General features: G+C 40.4%; 1 protein-coding gene across 7 annotated transcripts in view; it reads right to left on the bottom strand.

Moving 5' to 3' along the window:
• myo5aa (myosin VAa) overlaps positions 1 to 25,391 on the bottom strand; it is a 70,744-nt gene that overhangs the window by 37,150 nt on the left and 8,203 nt on the right. For all 7 annotated transcript variants that reach the window (XM_058387422.1, XM_058387421.1, XM_058387423.1 and 4 more), the window contains exons 2-14: positions 16,365 to 16,475; positions 15,340 to 15,511; positions 14,976 to 15,120; positions 14,507 to 14,663; positions 12,690 to 12,833; positions 11,640 to 11,721; positions 10,517 to 10,624; positions 9,033 to 9,139; positions 8,604 to 8,869; positions 8,114 to 8,195; positions 5,606 to 5,746; positions 5,301 to 5,426; positions 4,399 to 4,482 (exon numbers count right to left, since the gene is read on the bottom strand). In XM_058387422.1, coding sequence (XP_058243405.1) covers positions 4,399 to 4,482; positions 5,301 to 5,426; positions 5,606 to 5,746; positions 8,114 to 8,195; positions 8,604 to 8,869; positions 9,033 to 9,139; positions 10,517 to 10,624; positions 11,640 to 11,721; positions 12,690 to 12,833; positions 14,507 to 14,663; positions 14,976 to 15,120; positions 15,340 to 15,511; positions 16,365 to 16,475 — 1,725 coding nt within the window. The remainder of the gene's footprint in view (positions 1 to 4,398; positions 4,483 to 5,300; positions 5,427 to 5,605; positions 5,747 to 8,113; positions 8,196 to 8,603; positions 8,870 to 9,032; positions 9,140 to 10,516; positions 10,625 to 11,639; positions 11,722 to 12,689; positions 12,834 to 14,506; positions 14,664 to 14,975; positions 15,121 to 15,339; positions 15,512 to 16,364; positions 16,476 to 25,391) is intronic.

Here is a 25,391-nt window from a genome sequence, read left to right as displayed (position 1 = left end):
CACCATGCAGCAGTGCAGAGAAACCTAATGGGATGTATTGAAGCACAAGAACACACCACCTCACACACACACACACACACTAGTGTTTCCTATAAAGCCAGAAGGACCTCACACTTCCCAAATACTGACTCATAAATGTGGCTCTATTCCTATGAACAGTGTTTAATTCCATTTATTTTTCTATTTGATGGAGCATGAGGAGAGTATAAGAGAGTATATGAGGAAGGATGGAGGAGTATAAGGAGGAAGCGTGAGAGGAAGTGTAATGAGTGTATGAGGGAGTGTATGATAGGGTATGAGAGAGCATAATGGTGTGTAAGAAAAGATGAAGTATATAACGAGAAAATAAGAGGCTGAGGGAGTGTGAGAGAGTATGAAGGAATAGCGCGAGAGAGTATATGGAGGTATCAGCTACAGAAAAAGTGAGTAGTGTACGGGCAGTCTGAGGTAATGTCTGAGGTAGTGTACGGGCAGTCTGAGGTAATGTCTGAGGTAGTGTACAGGCAGTCTGAGGTAATGTCTGAGGTAGTGTACGGGCAGTCTGAGGTAATGTCTGAGGTAGTGTACAGGCAGTCTGAGGTAATGTCTGAGGTAGTGTACGGGCAGTCTGAGGTAATGTCTGAGGTAGTGTACGGGCAGTCTGAGGTAATGTCTGAGGTAATGTACGGGCAGTCTGAGGTAATGTCTGAGGTAGTGTACGGGCAGTCTGAGGTAATGTCTGAGGTAGTGTACGGGCAGTCTGAGGTAATGTCTGAGGTAGTGTACGGGCAGTCTGAGGTAATGTCTTAGTTAGTGTACGGGCAGTCTGAGGTAATGTCTGAGGTAGTGTACGGGCAGTCTGAGGTAATGTCTGAGGTAGTGTACGGGCAGTCTGAGGTAATGTCTGAGGTAGTGTACGGGCAGTCTGAGGTAATGTCTGAGGTAGTGTACGGGCAGTCTGAGGTAATGTCTGAGGTAGTGTACAGGCAGTCTGAGGTAATGTCTGAGGTAGTGTACGGGCAGTCTGAGGTAATGTCTGAGGTAGTGTACGGGCAGTCTGAGGTAATGTCTGAGGTAGTGTACAGGCAGTCTGAGGTAATGTCTGAGGTAGTGTACGGGCAGTCTGAGGTAATGTCTGAGGTAGTGTACGGGCAGTCTGAGGTAATGTCTGAGGTAGTGTACGGGCAGTCTGAGGTAATGTCTGAGGTAGTGTACGGGCAGTCTGAGGTAATGTCTGAGGTAGTGTACGGGCAGTCTGAGGTAATGTTTGAAGTAGATCAGGGGCAGATTTAGGTAATGCCTGAGGTAGTTTGAAGCTAGGCTGAGGTAATGTCTGAAGGTAGTATAGGGGCAGAGTATGGTAGTAAGTGTGTGAAGCAGGATAAATGCAATGTGAGGAAATATTTGAGGCAGTGTGTGAGGAAGGTCTGGTTAGATCAGATCCCATCAGCACTGCAGTCTCTCAGATCTGCACTTGGATCAATGCTGAGGAGAACTTCCTCCATCTCAGCAACTTCAGCATGCTGAGGCAGCACTGACTCGCCTCACTGTCTTATTAAAGTATACACACCCCCGACCTTACACACGTACAGCTTTCTGACTCCGAAATGTATTATCTCTTGTACTTTCCTCAACAAACACACACACACACACACCCCATGTGCATGCACCCTGTTATTATTAGCCGTGGTGACGTGCAGTGAGGAGGAAACGTGAAGTGAGGTTTAAACTGAAGGAGATGATGTCAGATGATGGAGAGATGAAAAAGAAGAACACTCTGCGTTTACCTTCTGCACAGGCACAGGTTGTCATGGTAACAGGACACATGGACAACACGTGATGGAAAAACAGACACACACACACACACACAAAACACAAAGAGAAATGCAGAAATCATTCACTGCTGCAGTAAAATAATAAAAAGCCCCAAATCACCAACAGGAGCAGGAGAACATCATATACACACCAGCATGAAGGTGGAGATCTTAAAAGCAGGAAATGATGTCACTGATGATGTCACTTACTACATAAGAATCCCACATTAACACCAATGAACATGCAGATATTTCATCGTCATGGCGATGAATGATATGATGAGGATGAGAGCAGGAAAGGATTCATGAGAAGAGCTCTACAACAACACTGAGGATGCGCAGGGAGTCTGTCAGAGTCTGATACTAATTATTTATTTTATTTTAAAACCATAAACATTAGCATGTGCGCTAGGTCCTGTCTGGTGTTACTTCAAGAATTAGAGCTAAAGTTACTGTAACCAATGACCATGACATTAGACTGTGTTTCTGTTAAAATATCTGGAGTTTTATTTTAAATGTGTGTAAAATTCCCTGCAGAAAACAAAAAATAAACACTTTTATTCTTCTACTATTTTTAAATACACCTTATAAATATTAGAGAAAGAAAATTAATCAAAGTTTGCAGTGCAGTCTGTTTAGGTCTCTAATAAAAAAAAAAATCATTTCAAAATGAAGATATAAAGAATTATATTTAAAAACCTAAACGTCAGAAATAAACAAACAAAAATCATATTTCTGTTTGTTTTTTTAAATAAAAAAATAAAAACATTAAAATAGAATACATTTATGTAGACCGAAAAAACACGTCTTTAGCGTCCTCTGGTGGTTCAAATCCTATACTGACCCTTTCAAAATAAAACAGATTAAAAAAATATACAAACATTTAAAAATAAATAAAATGAGAAAAGTGAACCATGATCAGCTCAGACTTGTGTGGCAAATTAGAAAAGAATAAAGGTAAATAAATAAAATAAATAAATACATTTTCATTCCATGTCAGTATTAAATTGACAACATTTATAATATTAATTATATAAATATAATATTTATGTATTTAATAAACTGCATTATTTGTGTTCTTGCCCCATGATGAGAGTAATCATAAACATCAGAGCCCATGCGGTCAGTCCCTTTACACAATAGTGACCTGTGAGGAATGTGAGTGATTTTATCACACTGATAAAACACAGAAGGAATAAAATGGAGTGCTTTCAGCTAAACGAGGGTTTTTACCCCTGATGATTAAGATTAGGATCAGAAAATAAAGCTCTGAGAATAATGGTTTAATCTGGGGGATAAGAATCATTAATCGTATTATAGTGCTACAGGAGTTAATAAGTGTGTTCTAACACACACACACACACACACACACACATTCAAAAGTCTCCTTCTAAATAATCTGCTGTAACATAAGTGTGAGATCATGAGCTATTTTTAGTGTGTATCAACCCCCCCCCACACACACACACACTTATATTACACACACTTCACATGAATAATGAGATTTCAGTCTGGAGGTTTGCATCATTGACATTCACACCACAGCTGTTGAATGCTGCGCTCTGATTGGTCAGAAGGTGCTGATTAGTTTCCTATAACAGCAGCTCTGACATCATCGCAGCTCTAATTAATTGTTTCTTTCTGTAATTGTTGGTAAATCGCTGTGGAGTGAGGGGAAAATAATCAACAGCTTCAGAGTGGGGTATTCCTCATGTTTCGTCACCTACATATTAGCTCTATAGCTCTGTGTGTGTGTGTGTGTGTGTGTGTGAGTGCCACTCTGAGTGCAGTGACTGTAATCAGACACCAGAGGGTGTCACTGACTGAGGTCAAACACACACTGAGGTCAAAATGCCAGACAAAACTCTCACTTTTCCAGAAAATTCTCATGAGCTCTTTTTCCTATCTCACACACACACACACAGACTGGTGTACTGCATAAATGTTTCCTATTAGCTGCTGAATAGAGCTTTATGACTCTGTGTGTGTGTGTGTGTGTGTGTGTGTGTGTGGTGGTGACTCACACACTTCCTGAGACATTCATTCATCCCCTAGCTAAACTCCCAGACTGCCCTCTCACGCTGCCAGTAATTTAAACCTTAACAGGAAGTTCGGATGTGATTTGAGACGAGGCCCTGATAAGTGAATGTGATTTAGGACAGAACCTTCGTGTGATTTGGGACAGGACCCAGATCCAAGGGAGCAGGAGCTTGTAGTGCAAACTGTGATTTGGAACACAGCCCTGCTACTGAACCCATCGTTTATTTATTAAGACTTCATGTTGGGGATTTGTTAAAGCGGTGGTTGGAACACAGCCCAGGCTAATCTGGAACAGATGCAGTGATTTAGCTGGAGTAAGTGTGCACGTGGTGATTTGGGACGTGACCCTCAAACAGTCATATTAAGATTGATGATCTGAGACTCTGTTAATTGGGCCTTGATAACGTGGGTAATTTGGGACAAAGCCCTGCTAGTTATTATAACCCGGGACCTGATCATGTAGGTCACAGCTTGACCTTGATAATGTGAGCAATTTAGGACGAGGCCCATGTCATGTAAATAAGGAGCTGATGAGACGGAGCGAGAGAAGGACAAACACACTGACCTTACTGGCCTTCAGAACATTAATCTGCTCTTCATTCACTGTGTCCTTGTTCTTCTCCAAAAATCCCTCACACTGATACTCCACCTGAGAGAGGGAGGGAGGGAGGGGGAGAGGGAGAGGGGGAGAGGGAGAGGGAGAGGGAGAGGGAGAGGGAGAGAGAGAGAGAGAGAGAGAGAGAGAGAGAGAGAGAGAGAGAGGGAGGGAGAGGTAGGGAGAGGGAGGGAGAGAGAAAGAGAATGAGAGGAAGCGAGGGAGAGAGAGAGAGATAGACAGAGAGAGAGAGACAGAAAGAGAGAGAGACCGGAGAGAGAGAGAGACCGGAGAGAGAGAGAGACAGAGAGAGAGAGAGAGAGAGAGAGAGAGAAAGAGAGAGAGAGAGACAGAGAGAGAGAGACAGAAAGAGAGAGAGAGAGAGACCGGAGAGAGAGAGACAGACAGAGAGAGAGAGACCGGAGAGAGAGAAAGAGAGAGACAGATAGAAATACATAAAAAAATAACTTGTATTTTAGTTTTTTTTAGAAAAGGTGTAAATGTTATGGATGTTGGGTTTGTTTTATTATTTTTAGCTCTGGTGAGAGAGAGAGTATTGATCAATTCTAATGTCCACTCTTCCAATAATAACATAATGCACTCCCCTGTTGTCTGAGTGTGTGTGTGTGTGTGTGTGTGTGTGTGCGTGTGACTCTAAGCAGAAACATGAGTCTGACGCTAAAAGTGGAGTGCACATTAAAAGCTGGAGCCGTAAGTAACACACACCAACACTGACCACACTGAGACTTGACAGGTGTGTGTGTGTGTGGTGTATGTGTGTGGTGTATGTGTGTGTGTGTTTGAGTTCTTTACATCTGTCTTTTTGTGTGTGTGTGGTGTATGTGTGTGGTGTGTGTGTGTTGTGTGTGTACTTTATCTGCAAAGTGCTGAATGATGAAGGCTTTGTTGGACATCCGCGGCTTCTCAAAAAGTGCACACGTCTTCAGATGAGTGTTATAGAGCTTCTGAGCCCAAGAGTCATCCGAACCCCTCGGCATCTACACACACGCACGCACACACAAGCACGCACACGCATGCACACGCACACACACACACACACACACACACACAGAGAGAGAGAGAGAGAGAGATGTAGTCATGGATCTGTGTTTAAACAAGGCAAATATTCAATATGTGCCACCTTGTGGGCGGGGGTTAGTCAGGAAGTGGGCTGTACCCTGCACTCCTCGTCTAACAGGTCGAGCACGCCCATCTTAGCCTCGATCAGATTAATACAGGGCTGATTATCATAGAAATCAATCAGCGTCCAGGGAATCTGCTCCTTCATGTACTCCTCCTGCTCCAGCTTAAAGACGTGCTGCAGACACCAGAGAGACAACATTACTTACTAATATTCAATAATACTGAAGAATACTCACCAATACTCACTAATGCTCACTAATATTCACTAATACTTAATAATACTCAAGAATACAAACTAATACTGACTAATACTCACAAATGCTCACTAATATTCACTAATACTTACTAATGCTCACTAATATTCACTAATGCTCACAGATATTCACTACCGCTCACTAATATTCACTAATACTCAATAATATTCACTAATACTCACTAATGCTTACTTATGCTCACGAATACTCAATAATGCTCACTAATACTCAATAATGCTCAGTAATACTCACAAATATTTACTAATGCTCACTAATATTCACTAATACTCACAAATGCTCACTAATATTCACTAATGCTCACTAACATTCACTAATACTCACTAATGCTTACTTATGCTCACTAATACTCAATAATGCTCACTAATACTCAATAATGCTCACTAATACTCAATAATGCTCACTAATATTCACTAACTCACTAATGCTCACTAACATTCACTAATACTCACTAACATTCACTAATGCTCACTAATACTCAATAATGCTCACTAATATAAAATATTTACTAATGCTCACTAATATTCACTAACTCACTAATGCTCACTAACATTCACTAATACTCACTAATATTCACTAATGCTCACTAATACTCAATAATGCTCACTAATACAAATATTTACTAATGCTCACTAATATTCACTAATACTCACTAAAACTCACTAATATTTACTAAAGCTCACTAATATACAGTAATGCTCAATAATACTCACTAATGCTCACTATTATTCAATAATACTCACTAATTCACTAATATTCTCTAATATTCACTAATGTTCACTACTATTCACTAATGATTACTAATACTCACTAATATTCACTAAAGCTCAGTAATATTCATTAATGCTCACTAATATACACTAATGCTCATTAATATTCACTAATATTTGATAATGCTCACTAATACTCACTAAAACTCAATAATGCTCACTAATACAAATATTTACTAATGCTCACTAATATTCACTAATACTAATATTCACTAACTCTCACTATTATTCACAAATGCTCACTAATACTAACACTCAACTACTACTCACTAATATTCACTAATGCTCACTAATACTAACGCTCACTAACTCTCACTAATATTCACTAATGCTTACTAATAGTAATTCACTAATATTCGCTACTGTTCACTAATATTCACTATTACCCACTAATATTCACTAATGCTCACTAATATTCACTAATGCTCACTAATATTCACTATTATTCACTAATGCTCACTAATACTCACTTATGCTCACTAATATTCACTAACTCTCACTAATATTCACTAATATTCACTAATGCTCACTAATATTCAGTAATACTGACTAATATTCACTAATATTCAGTAACACTCACTAATCCTACTAACAGTCACTAGTACAGTACTTACTAATATTTTGCAAAATACAAATACTCAATAATGCTCACTAATGTTCACTAATATTCAGTAACACTCACTAATCCTAGTACTATTCACTAGTACTTACCAATACTCACTCAGCAAAATACAAATACTCACTAATGCTCACTAATATTCACTAATGCACACTAATATTCACTAATACTCACTATAATTCACTAATGCTCACTAATATTCACTAATGCTCACTAACACTCACTATTATTCACTAACACTCACTATAATTCACTAATGCTCACTAATATTCAGTAATACTCACTAATCCTACTAATATTCACTAATACTCACTAATACCCACACTCAGCAAAATACAAATACTCATTAATGCTCAATAATGTTCACTAATACTCACACTCAGCAAAATACAAATATTCACTAATGCTCACAAATACTCACACTCAGCAAAATACAAAATACTCATTAATGCTCACTAATACTCACAAATGCTCACTTATGGTCACTGATGCTCACTAATACTCACTATTGCTCACTTATGGTGACTGATGCTCACTAACACTCACTAATGCTTACTTATGCTCACTAATACTCAATAATGCCCCATAAATGCTTACACTCAGAAAAATACAAATGCTCACTAATGTTCACTAATGTGCACTAATGTTCATTAATGCTCACAAACACCCACTAACACTCACTAATGCATACTACTGCTCACACTTAGCAAAATACAAATACTTACTAATACTCACAGACAAAAATATTTACAAACACTGACACACTACAATAATACACACAATCTGCAAAATACTACAAATACTATAATAATACTCCACAATATCCACAAACACTAATAAACACAAATATTCAGATATACAGAGAGAAACAGGAAGCTCACCATGTTGAACTGCTGCTGCAGTTTCTCGTTAGCATAGTTGATACAGAACTGCTCGAAACTGTTAATCTCGAAGGTTTCAAACCTGAACAAAAAATACTTTTTATTTAATTACATCATTTATAACATGTTAACATTATTATTATCTTTGATTGCTGAAACTTGAATCTAAAGGTCCCCTCGGGGAAAGTTCCTCATCTTCAGAGACGGGTTACACACCTGAATTCTCTGAGCTTCACCTTCAGATTATTAAAATTATATTAAAAATCAAATGAAGAGAGGACTAATTTGATATGATTACAATATGAGTCGAGAATATCACTAATATATCAGAGCATGAGCTAGTGGCAATGATGAGATTATTCACTGTTTTAATTTAACAGAAGGGTTTTTGTTATTCAGCAGCACACAGAACAGCCCCTGATCCAGCTCAGACTATGCCCCCTAACTCTCATGTAGCTTCTGACGTGTGCTGAACAATGTGTCTACACACCCGTAGATGTCCAGCACCCCGATGAACGAGTGCTGCTTGACGGACGAGTGCAGTGCCTTGTTGACGTGCTCCACGATCCAGTTGAACAGTTTGGCGTAGATGTGTTTGGCCAGAGCGTCTCTGGAGTTCATGGCCTGCACTCGGGGAACCGGTTTGATGTAGGTCTCAGATGCCGTTTTTAGCTTCTTATGGCACAGCCAGTGAGCCATGTCCTGATAGGCCACGCCCAGCAGATCACAGAACACACTCAGGTGCCCGTTATTGGGCTGGAGAGGGGGCGGGGCAAGAGGAAGAACCAATCAGAAGGCAAGGTTATGACATCATCACACTTCTTGACCGAACATATTTCTAATATGTTCACTGTGTGGTTGTGTGTTTATAATACATGTATGTGTGTGTGTGTGTGTGTGTGTGTGTGTGTAAACTCACCGGTATGATGCTGCTGTCTGCATCTCTGTCCTTCACCTCCACATTGCCCAGGTGCAAGATGGCCGCCAGGACCTGGAACAGCCCAATCTGATAGGACTCATTAATGCCTGAAGACAACAACACACACGACTGTTACACAACATTACACACAACACACACAATACTACACATCATCATTACACCATTCTACCAACAATACTACACAAAGTACATTATACATCACAATTACACACACTATTACACTATACTACTAACAATGCTACACACTATACTACACACTACTGTATGCTACATAAACACACTATTACACTGTACTACTAACACACTACACACTACTGTATACTACATACACACACTTTTACACTATACTATTAACAGACTCTACACACTACTGTATACTACATACACACACTACTACACTATACTACTAACACACTCTACACACTGCTGTACACTACATACACACACTACTACACTATACTACTAACACACTACACACTACTGTATAATACATACACACACTTTTACACTATACTACTAACAATGCTACACACTATACTACACACTACTGTATGCCACATAAACACACTATTACACTGTACTACTAACACATACTCTACACACTGCTGTATACTACATACACACACTATTACACTATACTACTAACACACTCTACACACTGCTGTATACTACATACACACACTACTACACTATACTACTAACACACTACAGTATAATACATACACACACTTTTACACTATACTATTAACAGACTCTACACACTACTGTATACTACATACACACTAACACTACACTACTGTATACTACATACACACACTATTACACTACTCTACACACTACTGTACACTACATACACACACTATTACACTGCACTACTAACACACTCTACACACTGCTGTATACTACATACACACACTACTACACTATACTACTAACACACTCTACACACTGCTGTATACTACATACACACACTATTACACTATACTATTAACAGACTCTACACACTACTGTATACTACATACACACACTATTACACTACTCTACACACTACTGTACACTACATACACACACTATTACACTGCACTACTAACACACTCTACACACTACTGTATACTACATACACACACTATTACACTACTCTACACACTGCTGTATACTACATACACACACTATTACACTGCACTACTAACACACTCTACACACTACTGTATACTACATACACACACTATTACACTACTCTACACACTGCTGTATACTACATACACACACTATTACACTGCACTACTAACACACTCTACACACTGCTGTATACTACATACACACACTATTACACTATACTATTAACAGACTCTACACACTACTGTATACTACATACACACACTATTACACTACTCTACACACTACTGTACACTACATACACACACTATTACACTGCACTACTAACACACTCTACAGGTCTATACCCAGGAGTGTGAAAGCATTCCTGGTAATCGACATCTCCCTTGCATCGTCCACTCCCTCGATGACCGGGTTCCGGCCCTGTTTGGTGTACTGGAATTCAGTAGCATTGCCTGCACACACACACACAGACACACAATAGTATTGCATTGCTATTTTTAATAATAACCAGGGCAAAGAATTATCACAGTACTGTAATGCTGCTTAAATAATTCTAATTTCCAGCCTCCCTCAGGCGTGACCTCTGAGACACGTGAGGAGTTTTTTACTCAATTATGATTACTCAGTTCGTTTTTGTTAGCCGGCTAGATTTGAAAGGGGAATGTGGTTCAGAATTCCAGGGAAAACAGAAAAAGAGAACGCGTTAGCTAAGTCACTCAGTCAACACGGAGTGTCCAGGATACTGTGACTGTGTGTAAATATCATACACACACCACATGCTCCACAACACAACATACTGGCTAGTTAGCTTCTTCAATGTATCTAGCAAGCTCTATATCCAGACTGTTACTTATGGTTGTGTGTGTAACATCAAGGTGTATCGTGTAACTGATCATTAGCACACACCCAAACAGGAAGTGATGTAAAATACAGGAAAAAGCCCAAATACAGAGACCGCTGGAGACATTAAAGGAGACACAGCCTGTTGCTTGGCAACAGAACAGTGAATGTGAGGCATTACATCACACACATGTGCACACACACACACACACACACACACCTCATTAATGGGGTGTCAGTTGGACAGGAAGTCGGTGGAGTAGGAAGCCAGAGCATGATAGGACAGAGCCAGCAGTGTGTGTGTGTGTGTGTGAGAGAGAGAGAGAGAGACACTAACATTTGTACTTGGCTCCATAGGTGTGTATGTGTGTTAATATGCAGATGGTGTGTGTGTGTGTGAGTATATGTGTGTGTGTGTTAATATACAGGTGGTGTGTGTGTGCTAGTAAATGACAGTGTGTAAGAACACAAGCTGTCCCTCTGCGGGAAAGATCTGATCCCCAGTTTCCATGCTGCGGCAACACACACAAACACACACACACACACACACATCACAATTCAGCATTGTGTTGTTTCATATCACTAACACACTGGAAGTGTGTGTGTGTGTGTGTGTGTAACACTCACTGAGTTTCAGGGTCCTGAACTCAGGAAGGTAGGAGGAGGCACAGAGCTGGTAGAAGATGTGATAATTCCTCTCCTCATCCGCCTGCAGAAAGATGGAGAGAGAGAGTGATGAACAGGACGAGAAAAAGGATAAAGATTCATCAGAAGACAAAAGCAGGAAACGTTCCTGCATTCAGATGAAGCGTCTTCACTCAAACTGTAGACAGAACCTTCATTATGTTATGCTACTAGCTAGTTATAGACCTAACATGTTAGCATGCTAGTCAGTTAGTAATGCAGATACTGACAGCCTGATCAAACAGGATATTCTATCTAACTGGCAGGCTAATATAATTTATTAGCATACTAATTAGCTTGTAGCCTTGAGGAACACATCCCCACACGTGTGTCACGTGACTTACATGTCTGAGAGCTTTAAAAGAGAGCTAATCTGACTGCAGACTCAGGAATGGGCTGAGAGCCACACCCAGAATCTCACTCTCTCTCTCTCTCTCTCTCTCTCTCACACACACACACACACACACACAGACAGACAGACAGAGGAATTCACAGCTCATAATGTGTGTGTGTGTGTGTGTGTTTATATAACACTGTACCTTTCATGCTTAACTTTGTTATCCTGATTAGCCTTAAAGCACACTGACGCTAATCTAGCTCCTGTCGAGGAACAGCAAGACTGGCAACATGTTTAGTGTTTAGTCAGCTAAAAAAAAAGTTGCTCAGTTTGTAGCAGCTAGCTAGGTATTAGTGTGCAAGCTAATAGGCTAATTAGGTCACCTTGCTAGACCTAATAAGCATGATGGATCTTAGGATTGCATTACGGGTCAATACACACAGAGCATCAGCTATTGAGAATACCACTTACCTGTCTGACCATCTACCTGTCTGTCTGTCTAATTATCTAGTCTGATTCTAATAAAGAAAGCACAAAAACAGTAACAGTGTGTGAGTGTTAACAGGGTGCCAAAACTTATGGTTTCAGTAACACGTGTTGAAGGAAGCTTTAAGCTCTGAACCGTGTGAGAAAAAAAAGCATGGTGCGATTCTCACCTGAAAGACGACTCGCGACTTCTCCAGCAGGTACGTCCTCATGTTAGCGCCGATGATGTGGAAACGCTTGTCAAAGCCGATCTCAATGTACTTCCCAAAGCGGCTGCTGTTGTCGTTCCTGGTAGTTTTGGCGTTTCCTATGGCCTGAGGGCAAGAAACAAGCGGATTTAATTCAGAAAATAAAGAGTGTGTGTACATGAGTGTGTGCAAAACATTTTATATATACACTACATTGCCAAAAGTATTGGGACACCCCTCCTAAAATCATTGAATTCAGGTGTTGTTTTTCAGGGGTTGGACTCGGCCCCTTAGTTCCAGTGAAAGGAACTCTTAATGCTTCAGCTACATACCAAGACATTTTGGACAATTTCATGCTCTTTGTGGGAACAGTTTGGGGATGACCCCTTCCTGTTCCAACATGACTGCACGCCAGTGACCAAAGCAAGGTCCATAAAGACATAGATGAGTGAGTTTGGTGTGGAGGAACTTCACAGAGTCCTGACCTCAACCCCATAGAACACCTTTGGGATGAATTAGAGTGGAGACTGTGAGCCAGACCTTCTCGTCCAATGTCTGTGCCTGACCTTACAAATGTGCTTCTAGAGGAACGGTCAAAAATTCCCATAAACACACTCCTAAACCTTGTGGAAAGCCTTCCCAGAAGAGTTGAAGCTGTTATAGCTGCAAAGGGCGGGACAACTCCATATTACATTCATGTGCATGTAAAGGCAGATGTCCCAAAACTTTCAGCAATACATGTGTGTTTACAGAATCTTAATTTCTCTGCAATAGTTCAGGAAATCGATGAACCTTCCTCCACAGCAAAGCATCATGGGAAATCATAGGGGTCCACTGGGACTGCATTCAGCAGCACAGTGTCATTTATCCGTTTTTTTTTTTTTTAGCACAGTGTGAGCCTCTAGGAGGACAAAAAATGTCTATATCTGCACAAATATTAAAGCATGACACACACTTTTCTGTTAACCATTAAAGCCGACTGTTAGCATGACTAACACATTACGCTAACTCGCTTTCATTAACCATTAGCCAAGTTAAGATTTAGTGGCTGCGCTCGGATGCTAATCAGATCAGCTTTCTTGGTACATTCCATCAAACACACAGCAGCTCTCTCACACACACATGCCTGCAGTCTAGTTCTGACTTCTGACCATATGCTTGGAGTTAGAAAGCACAGACTAGAAAGCTCAGCATCAGAGCAGGTGAGATGTTAGAAGAGAACGTGTGTAAGAACAAGAGCAGAGCCACTGTGTAGTGAAGGGACACATTATAGAACATCCTTCTGTGCGAAATCTTTCAGTAGCACCTGAGCAAACTGAGCTTCTGTTCATCCATGGACATCCACCCAGATGTCCAGATCTTGTGATCTTGAGGTAAACCATTCACAACTCTCCTGGCTCCTGGCAGGTCTTCCCCTGCACACCATCTGACCTTACTGAACCTTCTCAGATTCTCCCACACCGCTGCATTACTACACTACATTATCTCCACCTGCTTCCTGTAGCTGCCCACATCAGATTTAAAACACTGACGCTCGCCTACAAAGCCCAAAACAGACCAGAGCCCACGTTCTGCACCACGCTCTGAACCCACCACCTGAGGAGGACCTGAGTGCATCAGCAGCTACCTTCAGACAAAACTAATGAACTGGCTCTTCACCAATCACATTGTGTTCTTTGGGTTCTTCAGTTAGGGTTTTAGACTGACGGAACACCTCGTCCCTGACCTAGTGATCCAGCATGAGGATGTGTATGTGAAAGTTCTTCTGGATGTTCTTGTGGTTGTTTCTGGCTCATTACCTCCATGATAGGGTTTGAGGCGAGCACTTTCTCCTCCACGTTGGCCTCGCTGGCTGATCCGCTCACCGTAGCAAAATATCGCATTGCGTATTTGGCTGAAACCGTCTTCCCTGCGCCGGACTCCCCACTGACGATGATGGACTGGTTCCTCTCATCTCTGAGATGAAGATAAACAGAAAGATAAAAGGATTGTCCATGTGTCTCGATAACACAGGGAATGAGTATTCAAATCTGACTATGTTGATTTATAACTATTATATCTATGAAAGGAAAACAACATGTATGTTTATATATATGCAGACTCAGTGTGTGTGTGTGTGTGTGTGTGTGTTAAAAAGAGAGAGAGACACTAGATTATTTGCTACAGCATGCAGTGAGATGACCTAAAAACCGTAGTCTCAAAGACACCATGAAAACACACACACACACACACACACACAAATACACGTCTACACACACTTTCACACACCTGGCCATCTGTTTGTAGGCCTCCTCAGCCACGGCGAATATGTGTGGGTCCATGTCTCCCATGTTCTGTCCACTGTAAGCGTTAATGATGTCCGTGCCATAGATGGGCAGCGTTTCATACGGATTAATGGCCACCAGTACAATACCTAGTTATAGAGGAGAGACAACGCTATTCAGTATTCCAGAACCTCCAGAGAAGATCAAAAATGGATCCTCTGAATAATTAATCTCAGCCATTTTCAGTAGTATATTATTATTATATTATTGTATTAGTATATTATCTTGACCATGATGTAATGATGAGAAACTTCATCACAGGAGAGTGTAGAGAACTTGTTTTAATGCATGTAGGTGTGTGTGTTTACCGCAGTAGGTGTAGATGAGTTTGGAGTCGATGAAGCGCACTTTCAGGTTGTGTAAGACGGCCGGTTCGTGAAGGTAACTCAGAGCCGTCAGGTCATTTTCTCCCACCAGGATGTCGGGGTTCCTCAGGTGAGGTAGAGCTTTCGTCTTCGGGTCCAACTTGTGCTCCAGATACTTCCACACAAATACACAAGAAGAACTTTAGAGCTTTCTGAAGTTGTAACAAAGCATTCTCTATTTCTTCCTTATTTTCTCACAGCTGGCTACAGATGATATTTAACAACACTCACTGGGGTTAACTGGATGGTTTTAGTTTTCATAGGAAACACTGAAAAGAAGGAACAGCCTATGGCCTCTAGAATACTGATAACAGTGAGATTTTAGCCTCTGGGACACAGAGAAGAAAAGGAACAGGCTGCATGAGATAGAGAAGCATAAGGAAAAGTAGGATCAGTCTACAGGAGACAGTGAAGAGCCTACAGCGGAATGAGGTAACTCTTGTCTTATAGAAAAGAGGGGAACAGCTTATCAGAGAAAAGGAACAGCCTATGAAAGAGAAGATGAAAAGGAACAGCTAATAAAAAAAAGAAGACATGACATATGGGAGAGAAGGAAGAGTCTAAGGTAGACAAGAAACAGTCTGTAGTAGAGAAGGAACAGCTGACAGAAGAAAAAGAAAAGTCTACAGCCTTTAGGAGGAAAGGAACAGCCCATGGAAGTGAGCTTATGGGGAAAAAGCAAACAAACTACAGATGAGTAGATACGGCCTACAGAAATGAACAACAGCCCATAGGAAAAAATAAATAAAGGAACAGCCTGTAGCACAGAATAAACATCAGATGAACAGCCAATAAGAGAGAAGATGAGAAGGAACAGCTAATAAAAAATGAACCATAACATATGGGAAAGAAGAAACAGCCTAAAAACAAACGCTAGACACTAAACATGTTTTGACTGAGCAGTGGTTTTACATACATACACACATACACACACACACACACACACAAACAGACACACACACACTCACCGAGCCATCTTCGAGCTGCAGGTGCAGTGATGTGTCCCCCTGTTTGTAGTCTTTAGTGAGCTCTGCTGACCTCCACACCTCCTCAGGGTCGGGGATCCACACTCGAGCATACTGCAACACACACACACACACACACACGATTAAACACATACATTCAAAGATATGACCTATTTTGTATCAGCATCGTTTGTAACGACGTGTGTACAAGCTCTTCGGCTCCACACAGCAGGAAGTGATAATGAAGTGTAGTTAGCTTTACGCAGCTTTAACACTGATTAGCCTCAAACACTTATCACAACACATTAATTAAATATAATACAACTAAATCCTTCAAACTATTAGCAGCTAAAAAGAGATGGGGGTTTAAGGAGATTTAAAAAGCCTCTCTCACACACACACACACACAGAGCAGATGGTCAGCTGACTGGACTGACAGCCATGTGAAACACACTAAGAAGCAGAATCACATGAAGCAGCCAAACACAACGAGACAGAAAGAGATTAAAATCACAGTTCCGCTGCCTTTCAACGGCTAACACAAGATATTCTGGAAAACTGTTGCTAGGCAACTGAGAAACCCTTAAGCTAGGTAATCACCGAGGCTAACCATTTAGCTAGGTCCTAGTCATGATCACCTGTCTCTTACATGCAATGTAAACACAATGAGAATGTAGAAACAACATAAAATTATCAAGAATATCAACATTTCCCTCAGATGTGCTGGTAAATTACTGAAAAACGACTTGGCTATAAAACTATATGATGTAATTAGACATAGCATCAGGTGCTAATCAGTAAGAGTTCTGCCACGTTGGAAAAATTAATAAGGAAAGAGTTAATCTAGTTTTATGAAGTATAAAGTAGTGGTTCGGAGGATCGGGGTTCAAACCCCAGCACCACTAAGCTCCACTGTTGGGCAATTGAGCAAGGCCCTTTACCCTCTCTGCTTCAGGGGTGCTGTATCATACCTGCCCCTGCGTTCTGACCCCAACTTCCTCAGCTGGGATATATGAAGAAAAGAATTCCACTGTGCTGTAATGTATGTGTGATGGTAATAAAGGCTTCATGCCCTCACCTCTTATATCCTTTAAAAAAACGTTGATGCTTTTGTATTTTTTCCATGGTCATTATATGAATAAATTACAAAATAGCTACACGCTAGCTCAGTAAACTTTCACCCTGAATTCCTAGCTAGCCTCCAGACTTCCAAATGCGTTCCAAAAAGTGTTCACTCGTCTTTAACCATCATGTTCACTTTCTCATTCTGAATTCACCACATAGCTTGAAGTAACCAAGCTAGCTAGCTCACAGGTGTAGGGATTAGCAACATTCCCCTCAGACATGCTGCTAAATTACTGAGATTATAAAGAACTCGGCTTGAACTGGATCAAACCTGACACAATTATTAATGTCAATAACAGAGACGAGAAGCAGATTTTCGATTTTAGGCAACAAAAACATTAACAATAAAATTTTGTCAGCTATCACCGATTTAAAAAAAAAGAAGAAGAAGAAGAAGAAACAGCTAAAAACCTTTTTTTCGGTTTAACAATAAATTAGCTTTTACTACTTTCTTTTGTTCATTTGTAAATTTTGGACATTTTTACTGTTAACACTATTTTAATAAATGCATTTAAATTCTATTTTTACATTATTAAAATAGCTATTTGTTTATTTAAAAAAATATATGTTCTTTATATTATATTGTTATGTTTTTAGATCTGAAATGTTATTATTTATTACGATTATTATTTCTCCTGGCAAAATCTACAATTTTATATTTTGAATTCTAGTTTGGTTTTTTTTCATATTGTTACGTGAATATCACAAAATCAGGATCAGTGATATAAAGATTTTAAATATCCTTTATTTATTTATTGACTTATTTATTTATTCATTTAATTATTCATTTATTTATTTGTTAGTTTGTTTGTTTATTTTTAATGAACCTCTGTATTTCCTAAATGTTCTCACTCAGTGAAAAATATACTGAAAACATTTTCAGCAAAAACACAGATTAGACGCTTTTTATTCCAAATGAAACACTGGTGTGATGGTGATATTTTGTCGGTGATTACTCTATCTAATATGAATATCACTTACTGTGATACACTGATCAGCCAAAACATTATGACAGGTGACTGATGATCTCCTCATCATGGCACCTGTTAGTGGGTGGGATATATTAGGCAGCAAGTAAACATTTTGTCCTCAAAGTTGATGTTAGAAGCAGGAAAAATGGGCAAGCGTAAAGATTTGAGCGAGTTTGACCAAAAGAGACAAATTGTGATGGCTAGACCACTGGATCAGTGCATCTCCAAAACTGCAGCTCTTGTGGGGTGTTCCCGGTCTGCAGTGGTCAGTATCTATCAAAAGTATCCTTTAAGTCCTGTATGTATCCTTTAAATCCTGTCCCATAGAGGCCCCTCCTCAGGCCAGATACCACAGCACACCTTCAGGGATCTAGTGGAGTCCATGCCTCAGGGCTGTTTTGTCAGCAAAAAGGGGGACCAGCTCAATATTAGGCAGGTGGTCATATGTTATGCCTGATCGGTGTATAATAATAATAATAATAATAATAATAATAATATTAGTGTTATTACATTGTCAGCAGATGAAAAAGGTCAGTGGATGTGTTATGGGTGGAGTGTCCAGTGTGATGAGGTTCTTTTATCACAGCTAGAAAATTTCACCATCAGAACTGACATACAATCAAATCACATCACAGGATATGATTCAGGGAAGAGGGAGTGTGTGTGTGTATGAGGTTTGGTATTTCACTGGAAGCTGTAGCAGCGTGTAAGGACTTGAGAGAAGCAGTCGACGCCTCAAACCTGCGTTCCACAAACTTGCAACAAATTTCCTCACAGACTCTAAAGTCACTGAAATCTACACACTTTCTTCGAAAAACCTCGTAAAAGTGTGTGTGATGAGACGTGATGTAAACAGCAGTGACGGTTCGTCTTTACAGCTGTGATACTCTTACCCGTATTACTTTAATTACTGCGCTTTTAGTCTGTTTTAAACTATTTTTACAATCTTAAATTAAAATAATAAAAAATTAAACTATACAGTTCTATTATATCCTTCTTTAATCACTGCAACCATGTGCTGCATTTCTGTCATTTAAAATAAAATATTTGACTTTTATTTTTTATTTATTCACACTATAAATAACTTATTATTGTAATTAATCTTAAATTTAAAAAAATTATTATTATTTATCATTAAAACCAAAGAATTGGGCTGTGCATGAGGAATCTAAATATGATAAAAACGTGATCGTTTCAACTTGTTATAAAGATTATTAAAGCATTCCTGCCATTTAGCGCCTAAGGAAAGGGGGCGGAGTAACAACAAACAGCACTGACACAGTGAAGTACAGGATTATGACCCATCAGACGTCTGACTCCTGGCTGTCGTAGGGTTTGTGTACATTTTATTTCCTATTAAATACTCCACATCTATTATCCATTTCATGGATAATAGAAATGGGATAATAGAAATAATAGAAATGGGATGGATAATAGATGTGGATTATTTAATAGGAAATAAAATGTACACAAACCCTATAAAATAAATAAAATGAAATAAAATGTACACCCCCCACCCCCGAGACTGAATCAGATTTGCACCTGCATGCTGAACATCTGCGGCTCTCACTCTCTCTCTCTCATGAGACGTGAGACGCTCTTACCACCACAAAGCCAGAAATCCCCCCATCATACTATATAACTTGAAGAACTGAAAAGAATTAACCACACTGTGTAGCATTACGGCTAACGGTGGAACGAGAACACTGTGTAGCATTACGGCTAACGGTGGAACGAGAACACTGTGTAGCATTACGGCTAACGGTGGAACGAGAACACTGTGTAGCATTACGGCTAACGGTGGAACGAGAACACTGTGTAGCATTACGGCTAACGGTGGAACGAGAACACTGTGTAGCATTACGGCTAACGGTGGAACGAGAACACTGTGTAGCATTACGGCTAACGGTGGACCGAGAACACTGTGTAGCATTACGGCTAACGGTGGAACGAGAACACTGTGTAGCATTATGGCTAACGGTGGAACGAGAACACTGTGTAGCATTACGGCTAACAGTGGAACGAGACATTTAAAGGAAATGTAACTTCACAGACAAGCTTGTAATATTACAGGTAAAGGTGCAGCATGATATTAAAGTGGTAGATCAAGTGTTTAAGGGTTGTTAATGGGTTGTTGATCGGAAGATCAGGGTTCAAGCCCCAGCACTGCCAAGCTACCATCGCTGGGCCCTTGCATCATGGCTGACCCTGTGCTCTGACCCTCCATGAACTATGCAATAATGTATATATGTGACAAATAAAGGCTATTTAACTTAACTAGCTAAAATGTAGCATCGCAAAAAATTTTAACACCTTGCAGTATTACAGCTAAATGTTTAATGCTATGGCTAAAAGAATCTAACATTAGAACTGAACCTGTAACACTACTGCTAAATGTGTAACACTACAGCTAAAAATCTAACACTACAGCTAAATGTGTAACACTACAGCTAAAAATCTAACACTACAGCTAAATGTGTAACACTACAGCTAAAAATCTAACACTACAGCTAAATGTGTAACACTACAGCTAAAAATCTAACACTACAGCTAAATGTGTAACACTACAGCTAAAAATGTAACACTACAGCTAAACGTGTAACACTACATCTAAACGTGTAACACTACAGCTAAACGTGTAACACTACAGCTAAACGTGTAACACTACAGATAAACGTGTAACACTACAGATAAAATTGTAACACTACATCTAAACGTGTAACACTACAGCTAAAGGTGTAACACTACAGCTAAACGTGTAACACTACAGCTAAACGTGTAACACTACAGCTAAACATGTAACACTACAGATAAACGTGTAACATTAGGACTGAACATGTAACACTACAGCTAAACATGTAACACTACATCTAAACATGTAACACTACAGATAAATGTGTAACACTACATCTAAACATGTAACACTACAGATAAACGTGTAACATTAGGACTGAACATGTAACACTACATCTAAACATGTAACACTACAGATAAATGTGTAACACTACAGCTAAATGTGTAACACTACAGCTAAACGTGTAACACTACAGCTAAACGTGTAACACTACAGCTAAACGTGTAACACTACAGCTAAACGTGTAACATTAGGACTGAACATGTAACACTAATACTATAGCTAAAAGAATCTAACATTATAACTCTACATGTAACACTACAGTTAAACATGTAACATAGTTTAATGTGTAAACGTGTATAGTTCTATCCCTCTGTCTGTGTGTCTCTTTCTCTTCATCTCTCTCTCTCTCTGTTACAGCAGGTCTGAATATTTCAGGACAGACTGAAGCAGTGAATCTAAGAAATGATGACTCATGAAAGGAAAAAAAGAAAAAAAGAAAAACACAACCAACCACGCCACAGACGCAACCCAATAAGCCATCGCCATAGCAACGGTGCAGGTCTAAAAGCGTAACGATTTCTCAAGCACGATTCAGCACGAACTCACTGGCATTACAACACACACACACACACACACACACACACACTGCAGAGACTTTTCATTAATAAGGTATAATAAAAAGCTTGAATGAAATGCATTCATTTGGAGAGTGATGATACATGAGAACACGGAGCAGCAGGGAACGCTAATCTGATCACGACATTCAGTACATTTGATTAGAAATACAAGTATATTAGAGCCACAGAGATTTGCATAAGTATTCATGCCCCCCCACCCCCCCACTGAACTTTTCCACATTTTGTAATGGAACTGAAATGTCCTTCATTAGGATTACACTCCTGAATAACAACAAAAAACACACACGATATTGTGGAAAAAGTGTGTATAGGAAATAGATGTTCTGCAGAGCGTGAGGTCCGACTTTTCTTTGGTTCAACTTGTGTGATCAGTTCCCTTTTAAAAACTTCTAAACATATACATCCTCTCATTAAATATGGATAGAAAAAGAACGTACAAAGAAGAATAAAGGCTGGCGGGAGGTAGTAGAGCTCACTGGTGTCTCTGGAGAGGGTATGTAACTAAGACAGTTAGCTTGTTTTACTAACAAACCCGAGCATGTAGCATGTACTGTAAATCACACACATGATTTTCACAGTTACTCTTGTTGTAGCTGGTAGGATCAACTTCAGCTACTACCTTTTCTCACTGGGTTAAAAAAACTATGCTGAACAGGCCACACCCCCAAGAGACATAAACTATGCTGAACAGGTCACACCCCCAAGAGGCGAAAACTATGCTGAACAGGCCACACCCTCAAGAGACATAAACTATACAGAACAGGTCACACCCCCAAGAGACAAACTATGCTGAACTAGTCACACCCCCTAAAAGGCAAAAACTATGCTGAACAGGCCACACCCCCAAGAGACAAACTATGCTGAACAGGCCACACCCCCAAAAGGCAAAAACTATGCAAACAGGCCACGTCCCCAGGAGGCAAAAACAATGCTGAACAGGCCACGCCCCCAAAAGGCAAAATCTATGCGAACAGGCCATGCCCACAAGCGACATAAAAAATGCTGAACAGGCCACAAAAGGCAAAATCTAAGTGGAACACGCTAAAAAAAACCAAAAACAATGCTGAAGAGGCCACACCCCTAATAAGAAAACAGGCCACATCCACAAAATACAAAAAAACCCAAAAAGCTAAGCTCTCAAACAACACAAATTAATCAGACAGCATGCGGCCTGTACTGCTGGCAAACATCCTGCTGGCTAACATGGAACCTCTGTGTGTGTGTGTGTGTGTGTGTGTGTGTGTGTGTAACCTTGGGTCCTCTGGGAGAACCTGTCCCAGAACCAGGCTCCTAGCAACAGACAGGCGTGAACAAGAGAACTGTGTGTAAAAATAGAAGCTCATCATGAACTGCTTCACACGTTGTTGGAGAAGCTACTGCCAACACACACACACACACACACACAATGCTCACCCACCAATCACTGCTGTGAACACATCTGCTCTCCTTCTCTCTCTCCATCCTCCATGCTGCTCTTTTTCCACACACGCACACACGCACGCACACACACACGCACGCACGCACGCACACACGCACGCACACGCACACACACGCACACACACACGCACGCACGCACACACGCGCACACGCGCACACACACACGCGCACACACACACGCACGCACACACGCACGCACGCACACACGCACACACGCACACACGCACGCACACACGCACGCACGCACACTCTCTTTCTTATAGTTAGTGGTTCAACATTGTGTAGTAACACCATTTGTACAGAAACGTCTTCATAGATGACCTCACAGACTAATTTACATATTTACTGAATCCTCACAATCATCTGCATATCAACATTAATTTCTTGTACAAATAATCGGTTTATAACATATGAAGCAGATCAACCCTTATTCCTTATTCATAAATGAACCCTCTCTGAGGAGTGAAATCTCTTTTTCCCTCTGACTGGATTCCCATAATCACTGCATTTCCTGCACAAATGATCCTGTGAACAGTTTACAAATTATACTGAAACAATCAGAAAAGAGAGAGAGATGAGAATGTAATATCAGCACATGCCTAATTATTCATGCACATACTTAATGATGCTTCCTAACACACACACACACACACAGAGCTTCACTTAAAGCCTAAGTAACTTTTTGCAGCCTCAAGGCATCGTTATTAAAACCCTCCTGATGATGATGGTGATGATATTTTCAGTAACTGTAAATCTTCCAAATGACTAATGCTAGGATTCTAGATCACAAAAAACTCTGCTGAGATCTGGACTCTGATTGGTCCGAAGGTATTGATTAGTTTTCTATAACAGCAGCTCTGAGAGTAGCCCAGGTTTATATTGATGTACAGGTTTATATTAAAGAAGCAACAACAGGCCACACCCCCCAAAAGGTAAAAAACTATGCTAAACAGGCCACACACCCCAAGAGGTAAAAAACAATACTGTACAGACCACGCCCCTAAAATGCAAAAACTATGCTGAACAGACCACACCCCTAAAATGCAAAAACTACGCTGAACAGGCCACACCCCTAAGAAACAAACAATGCAGAACAGGCCACACCCCAAGAGACAAACAATGCAAAACAGGCCCCACCCCTAGAAGACAAAAACAATGCCTAAAAGGCAAAAACAAAGCAGAATAGGCCACACCCCCCAAGAGACATAAACTAGGCAGAACAGGCCACACCCCCAAGAGATATAAACTATGCCTAACAGGCCACAGCCCTAAAAGGCAAAAACCATGCTAAACAGGCCACACCCCTAAGAGACATAAACTATGAAGAACAGGTCACGCCCCCAAGAGACAAACTATGAAGAACAGGTCACGCTCCCAAGAGACAAACTATGAAGAACAGGTCACGCCCCCAAGAGACATAAACTATGAAGAACAGGCCACACTTTGCTCTCAAACTTCAAAAAATAATGAGACAGTAACGCGGGTTTATATTAATGCACTCGATCTGATAGGTTATTGTTTCCATAGCAACAGCTGATGATGCTGTGGATGCTCCTCAAGACGCTGATTGTAAAGGGAGATGTTTGAGTATGATGTGTGGAAGGAGTCTCCAGTGTCGGTGCTGAGTAACAGTCAGAGGTGAAGCTGAGATTTATTTTTTTACATGGATTTCTTCAGCAGCTCTTCCTTCAGTAAAAGAGAGACCTGTTCCTGCACGTCTCTCCGTGTGAAGAATTTCTAATGAAATTTGTTGTTTTTATTTTCCTTCAGGAGCGGAAGATACGGTCTGCTTTCTCACAAAGGAACGGCAGCTGAAATCCAATAAGAACAGGGATGAGAGCTTGTCTTCTCGGCCTCGTGTGGCATGTCCGGGTTTGTTTAAACACCCGAGGACGAGTTGGGTTGGAATGCTAATGTTACAGAGGAAGAGGAAGAGGGAGAGGAAGAGAGTGTGGGATTTTCTATAGACTCGTGTATTTTGGATCGTCTTGTGAGTCGCCCT

The sequence above is a fragment of the Hemibagrus wyckioides genome, linkage group LG04, assembly GCF_019097595.1.
Source record: "Hemibagrus wyckioides isolate EC202008001 linkage group LG04, SWU_Hwy_1.0, whole genome shotgun sequence".
In the NCBI taxonomy this organism is placed as follows: Eukaryota; Metazoa; Chordata; class Actinopteri; order Siluriformes; family Bagridae; genus Hemibagrus; species Hemibagrus wyckioides.
This window is presented reverse-complemented; position numbering and strand designations above follow the sequence as displayed.